Raw genomic sequence first — 18,077 nt, 5'->3', positions numbered from 1 at the left:
TTCTTGATCTGCATGTTCTTTCGCAGTTAGGGGATTGGTTTCCAGGTGGAAAGCAGTCCCGGTCAGGGTTGGCTTGACGCACCTTCCTCTCTGGCACGTTTCTCTCTTTCATCCTCCATTCGTGCCTCTTCAAATTCTACAGCACTGCTGGTCACAGCTGACTTCCAGCTGGAGCGCTCAAGGGCCAGGACTTCCCAGTTCTCAGTGAGAGTGTGTGACTCATCCCGGGTCCCCAGTTGGTTTTCATAACCAAGGAAGGATTTGAATCCTGGTCTCCATAGACCAACTTTTGTTGCCTTGTATTTGAATGTCCAAAAAGAGGAAAATGTTCCAGAAATGGCTGAATGTGATTGTGGTTCCTTATTCAAATATTGCATAAATCAAATGAACACACATGCATTTCTTTGTTGTGATCTTTTCCTAATTCTAGCATCATTCTGGCTACTTTACATAAATATTTGATTGTTATTTTCCCATTTCACTGTTACACTGATACTCATTACATATAATGACCCAAATGCAAATAAGTTTAAAATAAACAGCATCTTTCTGCTGTGCTTTTCATACTGTTTAGGAAACATGTCTTAGGTTAGTCATGGCTTTTAATATTTTAGATAGATGTTAAACATTTCATATTTTTAATGGATGTTATTAATGCTGCTTCTTGTTAAAGTGGGTTTAATCTGCCTTGGTTGTGTCCGTTAGTATGGGAAAGCAAGATGTTTTTTTTCAAAAATGAATTATATTCCGCCATAGATGTGGATGAAATGTCAGGAGAGAATGCTTCGGGGACATGGCCATACAGTCCAGAAAACTCACAGCAACCCAGTGATTCCACCCATTTATTTTTATTTATTGTATCAGGAGCGAACCAATGTATTTAAGAAAACACGAAGTTTAAAAACTTGGCATTATACTAAATGTCCTTTGACCAGTAGCTGGCCACTTGGAGTGCCTCTGGTGTTGCTATAAGAAAGTCCTCCATTGTGCATGTGGCAGGGCTCAGGTTGCATTGTAATAGGTGGTCTGTGGTTTGCACTTCTTCACACTCGCATGTCATGGACTCCACTTCGTGGCCCCATTTCTTAAGGTTGGCTCTGCATCTCGTAGTCCAGAGCGCAGTCTGTTCAGCACCTTCCAAGTTGCCCAGTTTTCTGTGTGCCCAGAAGGGATTCTCTCATTTGTTGTGAGCCATGAATTGAGGTTCTGGGATTTAGCCTGCCACTTTTGGACTCTTGCTTGCTGAGGTGTTCCTGCAGGTATCTGTGTTGATATTAGAAAACTATTTCTTGATTTAAGGCATTGCTGTGTTGCCTGATATCCGAACAGGCGATGGGCCAGAGATGTCACTGCCTTGGTCCTTTCATTATTGGCTGCTACTTCCTGGTGGATGTCAGGTGGTGCAATACCAGCCAAACAGTGTGATTTCTCCAGCAGTGTAGGTCATAGACATCCTGTGATAATGCGGCATGTCTCATTAAGAGCCACATCCACTGTTTTAGTGTGGTGAGATGTGTTCCACACTGGACATGCGTACTCAGCAGCAGAGTAGCATAGCGCAAGGGCAGATGTCTTCACTGTATCTGGTTGTGATCGCCTGGTTGTGCCTGTCAACTTTCGTATGATATTATTTCTAGCACCCTTTTTGTGGTTTTTATTCAGGCAGTGCTTCTTGTAGGTAAGAGAACAGTCCAGGGTAACTCCCAGGTATTTGGGTGTGCTGCGATGCTCCAGTGGGATTCCTTCCCAGGTAATCCTCAGAGCTTGAGATGCTTGTCTATTCTTGAGACGGAAAGCTCGTGTCTGCATTTTAGATGGATTAGGAATCAGCAGGTTTTCCCTGTAATTGGTAGTAAGATCACCTAAAGCAGTGGTTCTCAACCTGTGGGTCCCCAGTTGTTTTGGCCTTCAACTCCCAGAAATCCTAACAGCTGGTAAACTGGCTGGGATTTCTGGGAGTTGTATGCAAAATATCTGGGGACCCACAGGTTGAGAACCACTGACCTAAAGCTTTGGAGAGCTTCTGTTCACCCATCTCAAAGCTCCCTGCTTACTTGAGTGGTGATGGCATGATCATCAGCATAGATAAACTCCTTCTCTCTTCTGGCAGTGGCTGATCAGTTGTGTAAATGTTGAACATTGGTGGAGCAAGCACGCTACCCCGAGACAGGCCGTTCTTCTGTTTTCGACATCTGCTTCTCTGGCCCTGCAATTCAACAAAAAAGCTCCTGTTTTGTAGCAGATTTCCTATGAGGTGGTTGAGGTGGCAGTCCTTTGTGATATTATAATTTTTTCTCAGGAGAAGGCAATGATTGACAGTGCCATAGGCTGCTGACAGGTCTATGAAGATAACTCCTATAATCTGCTGTCTTTTATGTGCTGAGTCAGGTCATGAAAGTCTTCGAAAACAAATCTACGAATGCTGGAAATAACAATGGATGAGATGTGATGCCAAACTATCTTTGATTATCATATGCAAAATATTGTCTTATGTCTCCCTTAAACTTATAACAACCAAAGAGATGGCTATGTTGGCTCCAAGAAGAAAATGGCACCTTGGAGTTGAAACAATTTATTACAAGACAAGCTTTCATGTCTCCTTCATGAGATGCAAACATTAATAGACATAAGACTTCACAGCAGCCACACTTTGATATGTATATACGGTCAAGTAAGAACCAGATCGTTTTAAAGGATTCTTTAATTCACTTGGGCATTAAGGGAATTATTGAATGCTTTTATCTGAAACGTCTTCTAACTAGTCTAGACTTTTATCCACTTCAAACTAAACAGGAAAGTGACATTATAGCGAACGACCCCAGAATCTGAATCTGGCTGAATATGGGACCTGATAGCAGCGATCAATCCATCCATCCATCAACTCAATCAGTTCACAAGTGGTCTTTTTAAGAAAAATGTGGGTAGAATTTCTTTGTGAATTGCTGTGAAAGAGCTATCTCCTTCCCTCAAAATATTAGCTACTTTGCTGCTGATGTTCAGCAAACTGGATCATTCAAGATTGTGGAGATGAAATAGAAATATAATTTATTGTTGAAGGCTGTTATGGACAGAATCACTGAGTCACTGTGAATTTTCTGGGCTGTATGGCCATGTTCCAGAAGCATTCTTGCCTGACGTTTCACCTACAACTCTGAAAGACATCCTCAGAGGTTGTGAGGTCTATTGGAAACTAGGCAAGTTGGGTTTATATATCTGTGGAATGAACTCTTGTCTGTTTGAGGTAACTGTGAATGTTACAATTAGCCGCCTGAATGGCCATGTTCCAGAAGCATTCTCTCCTGATGTTTCACCAACATCTCTGGAAGACATCCTCAGAGGTTGTGTGGTCTGTTGAAAACTAGGCAAGTTGGATTTATATATCTGTGGAATGAACTCTTGTCTGTTTGAGGTGACTATGCATGTTACAATTAACCACCTGAATAGTCTTGCAGCTTCAAGGTCTGGCTTCTTATTCCCTGGGGGAATCCTTTGTTGGGATGTGTTAGCTAGCCCAGATTGTTTCCTGTCTGAAATTCCCCTGTTTTCTTAGTGTTGCTCTTTATTTATTGTCCTGATTTTAGAGGGTTTTTTTGAAAATATTAGTAGCCAGATTTTGTTCATTTTCATGGTTTCCTCCTTTCTGTTGAGATTGTCCACATGTTTGTGGATTTCAGTGGCTTCTCTCTGTAGCCCAACATGGTGGTTGTGAGAGTGGTCCAGCATTTCTGTGTTCTCAGATAATATGCTGTGTCCAGGTTGGTTCATCAGGTGCCCTGCTATGGTTGACTTCTCAGGTTGAAGTAGCTTGCAGTGCCTTTCATGTTTTTTGATTCATGTTTGGGCAATGCTGCGTTTGGTGGTCCCTATGTAGACTTGTCCACAGCTGCATGGTACACGGTAAACTCCTGCAGAGGTCTGAAAACAGGAGAATTTGGTGTATTGTTGAAGGCCTTCATGGCCAGAATCACTGGGTTGTTGTAGGTTTTTTTTTAGCTATGTGGCCATGTTCTAGAGCAGTGGTTCTCAACCTGTGGGTCCCCAGGTGTTTGGGCCTTCAACTCCCAGAAATCCTAACAGCTTCTAAACTGGCTGGGATTTCTGGGAGTTGTAGGCCAAAAACATCTGGGGACCCCAGGTTGAGAACCACTGTTCTAGAGGCATTCTCTTCTGATGTTTCGCCTGCATCTATGGCAAGCATCCTCAGAGGTAGTGAGGTCTGTTGGAACTAGGAAAATGGGTTTATATATCTGTGGAATGACCAGGGTGGGACAAAGGACTCTTGTCTGTTGGAGCTAGGTGTGAATGTTTCAACTGACCACCTTGATTAGCATTTGATGGCCTAGCAGTGCCTGGGGCAATCTTTTGTTGAGAGGTGATTAGATGTCCTTGATTGTTTCCTCTCTGTTGTTTTGCTGTTCTAATTTTAGAGTTCTTTTAATATTGGTATCCAGATTTTGTTCATTTTCATGGTTTCCTCCTTTCTGTTGAAATTGTCCACATGCTTGTGGATTTCAATGGTGAATTTGTGTTGGTTTCATAGGATTGGGTTAGAAAGTATGTACAGTTAGCCTTCCATATCCACTGGCATTTGAGGCGTAGGATCCTCATGAAAATGAAAAACCATAAATTACCAAAATGCTATATTTCTTACCTGATAACCCCCTGTACACAAACTTACACAGTTCTGTAGGAAATTAGATTCTATAGTCAACATCCACGAAAAGAATAACGAAAGGGGACCCGGAGAGAACATTTTAATCTAATCTGTAGATAATCAAATCTGCAAAGGTTCAACCCGCAAATGTGGAGAGCTGACTGCACTCTATCTGACTATTAAGAGTAACCATGGAAATACCTACACTGGCTGGAAATTTGACATTGTGTGATGTTTTCAATGAAGTTATTGCTTCATTGAAAACCTTGGAGGAGATGTTCTGGGAATAAATTACTGCTGATTGATTGATTGATTTCTATTTACAACCCAAACCTGCTATTCAGCCATAAAGGCTCTCTGGGCAGTTTGCAAATTGTTAATTTTACCGTATCCTGCTTTTAGGCATACAATCTGAATAAGACATTTATTTATTTATTTATTTATTTATTTATTTACGCCATTTATATGCTGCCCTTCTCATCCCGAAGGGGACTCAGAGTGGTTTACAAGATATATATACATACAATATATTATATGTATATGAACCATCAAGAGTGTTAAGATCGTCTGGAGAGGCCCTGCTCTCGGTCCCGCCACTGTCTCAGTTGCGTCTGGTGGGAACGAGAGACGGGGCCTTTTCTGTGGTGGCCCCCTGGCTATGAAATTCCCTCCCAAATGAAATTAGATCTGCTCCCTCCCTCCTGACCTTTAGAAAATTAGTGAAAACCTGGTTGAGGAACGAGGCCTTTGCAGAATGATGGGTGAGACTGGTAACCGACCAAAGTTATTGACCACAATACATGGACTGAATATACGGACTGAGTTGGACATGTTTTTTATCTTGGTGAATGGCTTTTATGTATTATTTTAATGTATTTGTTAATCTACTGTTGATATATGTTGTTTTAGTGGGTTGTTGTATGTTTTTCCGGGTAATATAGCTATGTTCTAGAGGCATTTTTCCCTGACGTTTCGCTTGCATCTATGACAAGCATCCTCCGAGGTAGTGAGGTCTGTTGGAAGTAGGAAAATGGGTTTATATATCTGTGGAATAATATCCAGGGTGTGAGAAAGAACTCTTGTCTGCTGGAGCTAGGTGTGAATGTTTCAACTGACCACCTTAATTAGCATTTGATGGCTTGGCAGTGCCTGGGGGAATCTTTTGTTGAGAGGTGATTAGATGTGCCTGATTGTTTACTCTCTGTTGTTTTGCTGTTGTAATTTTAGAGTTTTTTTAAATATTGGTACCCAGTATGTTGTTTTAGTTTTTTATTGTTAGCATTGAATTCTTGCTGTCAGCCAGTCTGAGTCCCTCTACGGAGGTAGAGAAGATTGGGATATAAAAGTTTTAAATAAATAAATAATATATTATTAGCATAGGACAATATCATTACATATTACTGTATTATACCATTACATTGTAATATTATTAGTAATATCAAATGTAATATAAAATATATAATTATAATATCATATTATTACTATTACTATTATATTGTATTACATTATAATATTATAAATATTATATTATATTATATTATTATATTATATTATTAGCATAGCACATGACACACAAGGAAAAGGAAAGGGCAGTATGAAGTTCAGGAGAGCCAGGGCATTGGCAGTTGGTTGGATGGAAGGCCTTTACGCCATATGCTTCCGGGTCTGGGCATGATGGAACTGTGTCCTCCGCACAATATAGTTTTTTGTTTATATCTTCCATTTTTTCAATATGGAACCCAAAGCCAGTAATAACAAACCCTATTACAGATGTTCTTTTTTTGGGGGGGGGGGGGGGGTTAGGATTTGTTCAAAGGGGCTGAGATAGTGTGACCTGATTCGAACCAGCTCTCCAGTGTTCAAAGCACTTCATCCAAGCTGGATGTCGTTATTATGTTTTATTGCTTATACTGTCTGTGTCACTTTTAAATAATTTTATTTTACAAAGTGCTTTATAGATTTGAGTTAGAATCATAGAATTATAGAGTTGGATGAGACCTTGTGGGTCATCCAGTCCAACCCCCTGCCAAAAAGCAGGAAAATCATAAAATCATAGAATCCTAGAGTTGGAAGAGACCTCATGGGCCATCCAGTCCAACCCGCTGCCAAGAAGCAGGAAAATTGCAGTCAAAGCACCCCCAAGAGATGGCCATCCAGTCTCTGTTTAAAAGCTTCCAAAGAAGAAGCCTCTACCACACTCCGGGACAGTGAGTTCCACTGCTGAACAGCTCTCACAATCAGGAAGTTCTTCCTAATGTTCAGATGGAATCTCCTTTCTTGTAGTTTGAAGCCATTGTTCCGCGTCCTAGTCTCCAGGGCAGCAGAAAACAAGTTCGCTCCCTCCTCCCTGTGACTTCCTCTCACATATTTATACATGGCCATCATGTCTCCTCTCAGCCTTCTCTTCTTCAGGCTAAACATGCCCAGCTCTTTAAGCCGCTCCTCATAGGGCATGTTTCTGGTTGCTTCTGGAGTGAGAGAATCAGCCGTCTAGGAAGACGTTGCCCAGGGGACGCCCGGATGTCTTGCAATCCTGAGAGGAGGCTTCTCTCATGTCTCCCCCCCCACCTTTTTATGTGCTTGTTTGTTTTGTTCTGTTAGAAATATAATACAATGGTCTGGTTGCCCCTGACACGATAAACAAAATAAATAGGGCATGTTCTCCAGACCCTTGATCATTTTAGTCACCTTCCTCTGGACACATTCCAGCTTGTCAATATCTCCCTTCAATTGTGGTGCCCAGAATTGGACACAATATTCAAAGAATGATAAGTAACTGTGTGCACATCTTGTTTGCAAAGTCGTTTATGGATTTGAGTTACAAGTAACTTTGTGCAGCTGTCTTGTTTGTTGCATGTGTTGCATACTGTTGCCTTTGTTCGATATACAACCTGACATATCGAGCTTCTGTAAATATATTGTTGAAGGCTTTCATGGCCGGAATCACTAGGCTGTTGTAGGTTTTTTCATGCTATATGGCCATGTTCTAGAGGCATTCTCTCCTGACATTTTGCCTGCATCTATGGCAAGCATCCTCAGAGGTAGCGAGGTCTGTTGGAACTAGGGAAAAGATTTATATATCTGTGGAATGACCAGGGTGAGACAAAGGACTCTTGTCTGCTGGAGCTATGTGCGAATGTTTCAACTGACCACCTTGATTAGCATATAATGGTCTGACAGAGCCTGGAGCAAACTTTTGTTGAGAGGTGATTAGATGTCCTTGTTTGTTTCCTCTCTGTTGTTGTGCTGTTGTAATTTTAGAGTTTTTTTAATACTGGTAGCCAGATTTTGTTCCTTTCTGTTGAAATTGTCCACATGCTTGTGTATTTCAATGGCTTCTCTGTGTAGTCTGACATGGTGGTTGTGGGAGTGGTCCAGCATTTCTGTGTTCTCAAATAAATGCTTTTTCTTAGTTCCAACAGACCTCACTACCTCTGAGGATGCTTGCCATAGATGCAGGCGAAATATCAGGAGAGAATGCCTCTAGACCATGGCCATATAGCCTGAAAAAACCCTTCTGTAAATAATCAGAAATAAAGGTTTGTGATGATAGGAACTGAGCTACTGGATGAGATCCTATAGCTTTTGGAGCTGCCTCATGAAATCATGAATGAAATACACACAGAAAGCCTGTAATTTTTAACCCTCCCATATGTCTTGTAAAAGTCATGTGATGTCTGGGCATGAATGGCAGGATGTTGGCATTGTTGTTGTTGTTATTTTCGCAAACAGACATGTTACCAAAGATTGTCCTCATCCCACATTTCGCTGGGGCCCTGATGGGACTAAAGGGGAGAACAATAATAATAATAACTACAACAAGGGAGCCCCCCGTTGAGCTCCATTCCAGCAGGCGTGAATAATTGAGGACGCCGACTGCACCAAAGGATTGCATTATGTAAACAGGCAGCGAGAGCAGGCTCTGAATGTGCACGCCTGTGTGTGCGCGCCTGTGCGTGCGCATGTATGTGTGTGCAAGAGAGAGAGAGAAACAGAGCATCTGTGTGAGAGAGAAGGCAGCAGGCAGGCAGGCAGGAAGGGAGACCTCAGCGCTGGCTAGCCAAAACCCTCACAGTGTGGAAAGGCTGAGAACCAGCAGCTATGGCTAAAGATAGGCAACTCTGCGGCACTGCAGGGAGAGGGGGGTCCCTTTCAGTGTAAGGTCCCCTTCCTTGGGGAGAAGGGCTTCATGATGTTCCAGGAGGGACACACCAACCCTTTCACCTCCTCACTGGTCCACCCCTCTGTCTTCCCTTGGCCCCATCACCCAACTGCATGAATGAATGAACTCCCAGCTGCTCCACTGTATGCTACTGGTCCCTCATGGCTACCAGGTTAGTGGTGCTCTGCTCTTCCTTCAGCTGCCGCCTGCCTCTCTCTTGTGTTGTTTCTCTCTGTGTCTCTCTCCTTCTCTCTCTGTGAGTCTGTGTCTGTGCCTCATGTGCCATGGATGTTGTCTCCACGTACGTGAGTGGCTTTCTGTGCAGAGCGAAGGCTGCCAGGGAACGTACTGTTTTCTGCTTGGACAAATCCGGAGTCCATGTTGCATCGGTTCCCTCTCTGCTTCTCTCTCTCTCTCTCTGTGGGGGGGATGGGGAGCTGAGCATGAAAGCAGCCAGTGTGACATCATGTTGCAGAGATACCTAACCTCCCTTTTGAGGGAGGATGACGGCCAGCCCGGCCTGTCAGTCCCCACCTCCCCAATTCCTCCTCCATCACCTTCCCTTGCACACTGAATGGGGAAGCAGTGATTTGGAGCATAGAAGGAAGGAACATCCTGTGCCAAGGATCCTCCTGGCCTTTTCTTTCCACCTGTGGGGAGGCAAAGAGAAAGTATGCCTCATTGCTTTGGAAAGGAAGGCAGGAGGGAAAAGGGCTGGAGGTGGCTGGCTGATTGAATTCTCAGTGCGTCATTCAGTTGGGGCCGGTGCATGTGTTTTTGTGTGCCCATGTGGTCCATGGCTACAAGCCGTCCACCCTGAATGCCACCGCCCTTCCCTCCTTGGCATCACTTTTTATTTTAATGGTGATTGAAAGGGGCAAAGGAGCAGTTGCAGAGACCATGCCATGCTGTCTCTTTGTGAGTTTGCGCCTTCTACAGTTCATGATAAGCGATGTTGATGAAGATGTTATCCCAGTCAGTTAGGGACATGGGTGGTGACGATGCAACTCTGTGACTTTATTTGATGTGTATCTCCGTCAGTTACAGACATGAGAGGTGGAGAATAGATGGAACTATGTGGCCCACCCCTTCTTTCTCTGTCTGCTTCGTTGTTGCTCCCTTTCATTATTCATTATTCATGAGCACATGCTGGCAATACACTCCCTGCACACACCCCTTTGTGCTTTTTTGTGCTTTGTGGGTTTTTTTTTTGTAAGCACAGGACTAAATAGGAAACCTCTGCTTGGAAGAGGTGGCGTTTCTTCAGGGAAGAAACCAAGCTCTAAATATTTTATGCCTGTGGATGATGTCTGTTTTCTATTATTTTCATAATAGCATATTTTTTCCAAGTACCATATACACTCGTGTATAGGTTGCCAGTGGTGCAGTGGGTTAAAGCGCTGAGCTACCGAGCTTGTTGACTGAAAGGTCGCAGGTTCGAATCCGGGGAGAGGCATCAGCCCCAGCTTCTGCCAACCTAGCAGTTCGAAAACATGCAAATATAAGTAGACCAATAGGTACCACTCCGGCAGGAAGGTAACGGCGCTCCATGCAGTCATGCCAGCCACATGACCTTGGAGGTGTCTATGGACAATGCCGGCTCTTTGGCTTAGAAATGGAGAAGAGCACCACACCTCAGAGTCGGACACCGACTTCAGGGGAAAACCTTTACCTTTACCTATAAGTTGCCCTCATATATAAATCAAGGACAGATTTGGGGGCCAGCTTTATGGGTTTTGAAATTACCTATGGATAAACAGATGGTCACTTCACAGAAACCAATGGAACCACTATTTTCCCATTCAGGCATCCAAAGCAGGCCAGAAGTAGTGCCATGACTGAAAGTGTAGAGTGTGTTGGTGCTTCTTTTAGGTTCTTCCAGAACAGTGGTTCTCAACCTTCCTAATGCCGCAACCACTTAATACAGTTCCTCATGTTGTAGTGACCCCTCCCCCCCCAACCAAAAAATTACATTAGCTGCTACTTCACAACTGTAATTTTGCTACTGTTATGAATTGTAATGTCAGTATCTGATATGCAGGATGTATTTTCATTCACTGGACAAAATTTTGCACGAATACCCAATACGACTAAATTTGAATAATGGTGGAGTTGGGGGGTTTTGTCATTTGAGAGTTGTAGTTGTTGGGATTTATAGTTCACCTACAATCAAAGAGCATTCTGAACTCCACCAATGAAGTGAACCAAACTTGGTACATAGAACTCCCATGACCAATAGAAAAGTCTGGAAAGGTTTGGTGGGCATTGATATTGAGTTTTGGAGTTGTAGTTCACCTACATCCAGAGAGCACTGTGAACTCAAACAAGGATGGATCTGGACCAAACTTGGCATGAATACTCAACATGCTTAAATGTGAGCACTGGTGGAGTTTGGGAAAAATACACCTTGACATTTGGGAATTCTAATTGTTGGGATTTCTAGTTCATCTATAATCAAACAGCATTCTGAACCTCACAAATGATAGAATTGGGTCAAACAATTATTATTTTCCTTTATTAGTATTGTATTGTATTAAATTACAATATTTTTATCAATATTATATGTGGCCCCTGGTGGCACAGTGGGTTAAACTGCTGAGCTGCTGAACTTGCAGACTAAAAGGTTGGTGGTTCGAATCTGGGGAGCAGGGTGAGCTTCTGCTTTTAGGCACAGCTTCTGCCAACCTAGCAGTTTGAAAACATGCAAATGTTAGTAGATCAATAGGTAACCCTTACTTTTACCTATACAATATATTATATTATTAGCATAGCACAATATTAGTATTATATATTATGCTTTACTATACCACTATACTGCAATATTATTAGTAATATTACATGTGATATGTAATTATTATATTATTATATTGTATTATAATAGTATGATCAATATTATATGTACATACAATATATTATATTACTAGCATAGCACACTATTAGTATTATATATTACTATATTTTACTATACCACTATACTGAAATATTATTAGTAATATTACATGTAATATATTATATACAATTATTATATCATACTAACCGTCCTCTGCCACGTGTTGCTGTGGCTGAGTCTGTGTATATGTGTTTTGTGTGTGTATATATTTGTGTTTGTGTGTGTGTGTGTATATATATATGTGTGTGTGTGTGGTTTTGTGCATGATTTGTAATGTAATTTTTGCCTTTTTTTTGCTTTTTTAAGTCTCTTCTGCTATGTTTTTCAGTGTTTTTATGAGTGATGGTCACTTGTTGGCATGATAGGTGTCTTTGTGTCCAAAGTTGGTGTCAATTCGTCGAGTGGTTTTTGAATTATGTTAATCCCACAAACAAACATTGCATTTTTATTTAGATACTAGCAGTCCCCTGCCATGAGTTGCTGTGGCCAAGTCTGGTGATCTGGAAAATAAAGTAATGAGGAAGTGTTGGTTTCTAATATATGTCATGTCTTTCTGCTTGTGGGTAAACAGCATTTCTTGCTGTTTCTTTGTCAGTGTTGATGTGCAGATTGTCTGGTTTGCCCACCCTGGAACATGCAACATATAATTGTCCTTCTTTAGGGGTCCTTTTCATATCTATGATACTATATCGGTGTGTGTGTGAATCATATATATCTATAGTTGGATGGCTTTATGTCTGGAGGGCTTTGATTATGTTTTCTTGCTCTGGTGAAGGGAGTTGGATTGGGTGGCCTTAAGTATGGGGGTTCTGTGTGGGAAGTTTGCTCCAATTCTGTTGTTGGGGTTCAGAATGCTCTTTGATTGTAGATGAACTATAAATCCCAGTAACTACAACTCCCAAATGTCAAGGTCTATTTTCCCCAAACTCCAGCTGTGTTTATATTTGGGCATATGGAATATTCTTGCCAAGTTTAGTCCAGATCCATCATTTTTGAGTCCACAGTGCTCTCTAGAATGTAGGTGAACTACAACTCCCAAAGTCAACGTCAATGTCCACCAATCCCATCCAGTGTTTTATGTTGGTCATGGGAGTCCTGTGTGCCAAGTTTGGTTCAATTCCATCATTGGTGGGGTTCAGAATGCTCTTTGATTGTAGGTGAACTATAAATCCCAGCAACTACAACTCTCAAATGACAAAATCATATTTTTGAGTGAAGGACATACATTGGGTTGTTAGGTGTCTTGTGTCCAAATTTGGTTTCAATTCGTCCAGTGGTTTTTGAGTTCTGTTAATCCCACAAACGATCATTACATTTTTATTTATATAGATTCAATATTATATGTATATACAATATATTATTAGGAAAGCACAATATTAGTATTATATTTTACTATATGGTTTTTGGGGGGGAGGGACTCCCAACGAATGACACAGGAGACATGGTGTAACTTTGTTTTCCTGGCTTCCCTACTTCAAATTTAAAGGTATGCACTATCCCATAGACAGGATGGTTTGTGCTCTTGAGGACCTGCATGTGTAACGTCCATTGACTTTGAACAGCCTTAAGGCGTTCAAAGGTGAGGTTGTGTCAGTCTTGTTAGTTGAACTGTTGTTGTACTGTGTGGCCAAATATGAACGCAGAGCAAGAGTACAGGCTGCTGAGACTGGAGAGGAAACTGGATAGTAAATGAAAGGAGTGTCAGATAACCCCTGTAAAGGAGAGGGAGTTGATCCTGCTTGCTCAACAACACTGAAGATCACCATGTCTCGTGTTAGCCCGTGAAAGCTGATCCTATTTGAGCTGCTGCTACTGAGTGGGAGGTTATCAGATGTTTCCTGTATCTTTCAGCTCTTGGAGCGAAAAACGTTCCCCCTCCTCTCACTCTGTCATCAGCACACGACAGTCTCCTAGGCAAGATCACAAGACAATCCCTAACTCCACCCTCATTCAGTCAAGGTTGGGGGGGGGGGGGGCAACCTCTGTCTCAAATACGCAGCAAGAGACCCTACAGGGTTTTGTTATTAACTACCTTCCGGGAGCCCCCGGTGGCGCAGTGGGTTAAAGCACTGAGCTGCTGAGCTTGTTGATCGAAAGGTCGCAGGTTCGATTCCGGGGAGCGGTGTGAGCTTCCACTGTCAGCCCTAGTTTCTGCCAACCTAGCAGTTTGAAAACATGCAAATGTGAGTAGATCAATAGGTACCGCTCCGGTGGGAAGGTAACGGCGCTCCATGCAGTCATGCCGGCCACATGACCTTGGAGGTGTCTACGGACAACACTGGCTCTTCGGCTTAGAAATGGAGATGAGCACCACACCCCAGAGTCAGACATGACTGGACTTAATGTCAGGGGACTACCTTTACCTTTACCTACCTTCAAATTGACATTGACTTATGGCGACCCCAAGGATGAGACATCTCCAAATCACCCAATTCTCCACAACCATCTTTTAGTGCAATTGCTTTTGAAACTCATACTAAAAACGCACATATAGGAATCAAGTAGCACGCTATTTATTTATTTTATTTATCGTGTCAAGAGCGAACCAAAACAGTTGTATTGCATTAAAAACAAACAAACAAACAAAACACAAAGTTTGCAGGCTTGGTATTCTATTAAAAGTCCTTTGACCAGTAGCTGGCCACTTGGAGTGCCTTTGGTGTTGCTGCAAGAAGGTCCTCCGCTGTGCTCAAGTTGCATTGCAGTAGGTGGTCTGTGGTTTGCTCTTCTCCACACTCGCATGTCGTGGATTCCACTTTGTAGCCCCATTTCTTAAGGTTGGCTCTGCATCTCGTGGTGCCAGAGCGCAGTCTGTTCGGCGCCTTGCAAGTCACCCAGTTTTCTGTGTGCCCAGGGGGGAGTCTCTCATTTGGTATCAGCCATTGATTGAGGTTCTGGGTTTGAGCCTGCCACTTTTGGACTCTCGCTTGCTGAGGTGTTCCTGCGATTATTTCTGTAGATCTTAGGGAACTATTTCTTGATTTAAGTCATTGACATGCTGGCTGATACGCAAACAGGGGATGGGCCAGAGATGTCACTGCCTTGGTGCTTTCACTATTGGCTGCTACTTCCCAGTGGATGTCAGGTGGTGCAATACCGGCTAAACAGTGTAATTTCTCCAGTGGTGTAGGGCGCAGACACCCTGTGATAATGCGGCATGTCTCCTCAAGAGCCACATCCACTGTTTTAGCGTGGTGAGATGTGTTCCACACTGGGCCTGCATACTCAGCAGCAGAGTAGCATAGTGCAGGAGCAGATGTCTTCACTGTAACTGGTTGTGATCCCCAGGTTGTGCCAGTCAGCTTTCGTATGATATTGTTTCTAGCACCCACTTTTGGCTTGATATTCAGGCAGTGCTTCTTGTAGGTGAGAGCATGGTCCAGAGTGACTCCCAGGTATTTGGGTGTGCTGCAATGCTCCCGTGGGATTCCTTCCCAGGTAATCCTCAGAGCTTGAGATGCTTGTCTGTTCTTAAGATGAAAAGCACATATCTGTGTTTTAGATGGGTTAGGGATCAGCTGGTTTTCCCTGTAAAAGGCAGTAAGAGTATCTAGTGATTCGGAGAGCTTCTGTTCAACCATCTCAAAGCTTGAGCAGTAATGGCACGACATAGATGAAACTCTGTCCCTTCTGGCAGTGGCTGGCCATTTATGTAAATGTTGAACATTGATGGAGCAAGCACGCTCCCCTGAGACAGGCTGTTCTTCTGTTTTCACCATCAGCTTCTCTGGCCCTGGAACTCAACAAAAAAGCTCCTGTTTTGTAGCAGATTTCCTATGAGGCGGGTGAGGCGGTCATCCTTTGTGATATTATACATTTTTTTCAGGAGGAGGTAGTGGTTTGCAGTCATGCTGTGGTTACTGTCATAGATATATATTTTGGTAGGATTTCTAGACATTTTAAAGTCATTTTCTTAAAATAAGAAAAATGACGTTATTCGGAATTGGAGTTTTCTGCTCTTTGAACTGAGGAGGAATTGCCAACCCTCTACTCAAGCCATTCAGCAATTTCTTGCTGTTAGCTTCCTTCAAGTCAACTTCAACGTATGGTGATCTCATGTATGGGAGTCCTGAAGTCACCCTGTCCTCAACTGACTTGCTTATGTCTTGCAGACTCAGAGCTCTTGATTCCCTGACTGAGTCTATCCATCTGAAATGTGGTCTTCCTCTTTGCCTACTACCTGCGTTCTTACTTATTGTCTTTTCTAGGGAGTCATCTCTTCTCATGACATGACCAAAGTATGACAGTCTCAGTTTAGTCATTTTGGTTTCTAAGGAAAAGCTCAAGCTTGGTTTGGTTTAGGAACCACATTCCTTTCTTCCAGCTCTTTCCAATATCCAGCTTTCATAACTATGTGAAGAAATGGAAAATGTGATGGCATTGCACATCGCAACTTTAGCATTCAGTAATATATCTTGACACTTCAGGATCTTGTCTAGTTCTTTCATAGCTGCCCTTTCAAATTCAAGACGTCAGTCATCTATTGTCATTATGTTTGTTTTCTTAATGTTGGATTTCTTTCTCTCTTGACCTCCTTCAATAATACTATGCAACAAGATTTGAAAAAATATATTTTCCTTCTTTGAAAGTGTTATTTCCTCTTTAATTGTGTAGTATACACTTTGAACACTGTTGTTATCCTTCTGAAACTCCATTTTTGTGGCTACCACAAACTATGTTAAATTGGTTGAGACTTGAGATATTTATTGAAAAACTATAGCAAAATCTGCTGTAGGATGTTCAGCAAAAATAACGTTTTTGCAGTTTAATAAACATTTTCCATGTTTTTATGATAGAACCAATGAGGAAAGTACATTTATAACCCAGGAAGAAAAATTGTGTTGCATAGTCATTCCAAGGATTTGCTGTTTTTTTTTTTTAAAAAAGCAGTTTTCCATTTGAAATTCATTGTTTGCAGGAAAATATATCCTTGCAGATGGCCAATTCTCTCACACCAGAAGCGACTTGCAGTTTCTCAGGTCACTACTGACATATATATATATATATATAGAGAGAGAGAGAGAGAGAGAGAGAGTGAGTCATGGTCAGGAGTGACCTGAGAAACTGCAAGTCGCTTCTGGTGTGAGAGAATTGGCCATCTGCAAGGACGTTGCCCAGGGGATGCCCAGATGATTTGATGTTTTATCATCCTTGTGGGAGGCTTCTCTCATGTCCCCGCATGAGGAGCTGGAGCTGATAGAGGGAGCTCATCTGCCTCTCCCCGGATTCGAACCTGCGACCTGTCGGTCTTCAGTCCTGCCGGCACAGGGGTTTAATCCACTGCGCCACCAGGGGGTCCTGCAGGAATAATAGTATGGTACTTATTTTGTTGAGAGATGAAGAACTTGCTTCATTTTTCTGCTGCTCCAACTTACCATGTTGGAAATCTTATTTGTTTATTATTTATTTATGGTATTTCCAGCCCATCTCTTCTCTACCTCCAAAGGGGCACTCAGGACGGCTTACATATAGTAGCGATGCAATGCCGCTACATAACAATTACAATAGTAAAATCACAATTAGATACAACAGCAATAATTAAAACAGTAATGCATAAAACCATAAAACAGTATTGTAATATCATCAGCCGTAACGTCATTCCAGTCCATATCCAACTACAGTGCTCCTTATGTCTGTTGTCCGAAAGCCTGATCCCAAAACCATGATTTTAATTTTTTTTCTGAAGGCCAAGAGGGATGGGGTCAATCTTATCTCATTTGGGAGTGCGTTCCATAGGCGGGGGGCCACGACCGAGAAGGCGCTGACCTTTGTCCCCACCATTTTGTCCCCAACATTTGCGATGTTGACGCCGAGAAGGCGCTGACCTTTGTCCCCAACATTTGCGATGTTGACGGAAGCAAGAGCAGGGCCTCCCCGGATGATCTTAAATTACGAGGTGGGATGTAGAGGCAGATGCGTTTGGACAAGTAAGCTGGGCCAGAACCATATAGAGCAGTGGTTCTCAACCTGTGGGTCCCCAGGTGTTTTGGCCTACAACTCCCAGAAATCCTAACAGCTGGTAAACTGGCTGAGATTTCTGGGAGTTGTAGGCCAAAAGCATCTGGGGACCTCAGATTGAGAACCACTGATATAGAGCTTTATAGGTCAAAACCAGCACTTTGAATTGAGCTCGGAAGTGGACAGGCAACCAGTGGAGCAGACATAATAGGGGGGTGGTATGTTCCCTGTATGTCACTCCAGTTAGTAATCTGTCTGCTGCCCGTCGGACTAGTTGGAATTTCTGAATCGCCTTCAAAGGCAGCCCAACGTAGAGAGCATTGCAGTAATTTATTTGGGATGTAACTAGAGTGTGGACGACAGTAGCCAGATCAGACTTCCACAAACTTCAGGGCATCTTCCACAAACTTCGG

The 18,077-nt window shown here is 42.6% G+C and overlaps 1 protein-coding gene across 13 annotated transcripts in view; it reads left to right on the top strand.

Moving 5' to 3' along the window:
* Positions 1-18,077, top strand: part of GRAMD1B (GRAM domain containing 1B) — a 279,261-nt gene that overhangs the window by 178,848 nt on the left and 82,336 nt on the right. The window contains exon 1 of one of the 13 annotated variants that reach the window (XM_060787707.2): positions 8,626-8,988. The exons of the other annotated variants lie outside the window; for them this stretch is intronic. Within the exon in view, the coding sequence (XP_060643690.2) occupies positions 8,978-8,988 (11 nt within the window). The 5' untranslated portion in view covers positions 8,626-8,977. Of the gene's footprint in view, positions 1-8,625; positions 8,989-18,077 lie in introns of those variants that run through there. 13 annotated transcript variants of the gene reach the window in all.

The sequence above is a fragment of the Anolis sagrei genome, chromosome 7 (assembly GCF_037176765.1).
Source record: "Anolis sagrei isolate rAnoSag1 chromosome 7, rAnoSag1.mat, whole genome shotgun sequence".
In the NCBI taxonomy this organism is placed as follows: Eukaryota; Metazoa; Chordata; class Lepidosauria; order Squamata; family Dactyloidae; genus Anolis; species Anolis sagrei.
The sequence above is the reverse complement of the archived record's forward strand: the minus strand, read 5'-3'. Positions and strand labels throughout refer to the sequence as shown.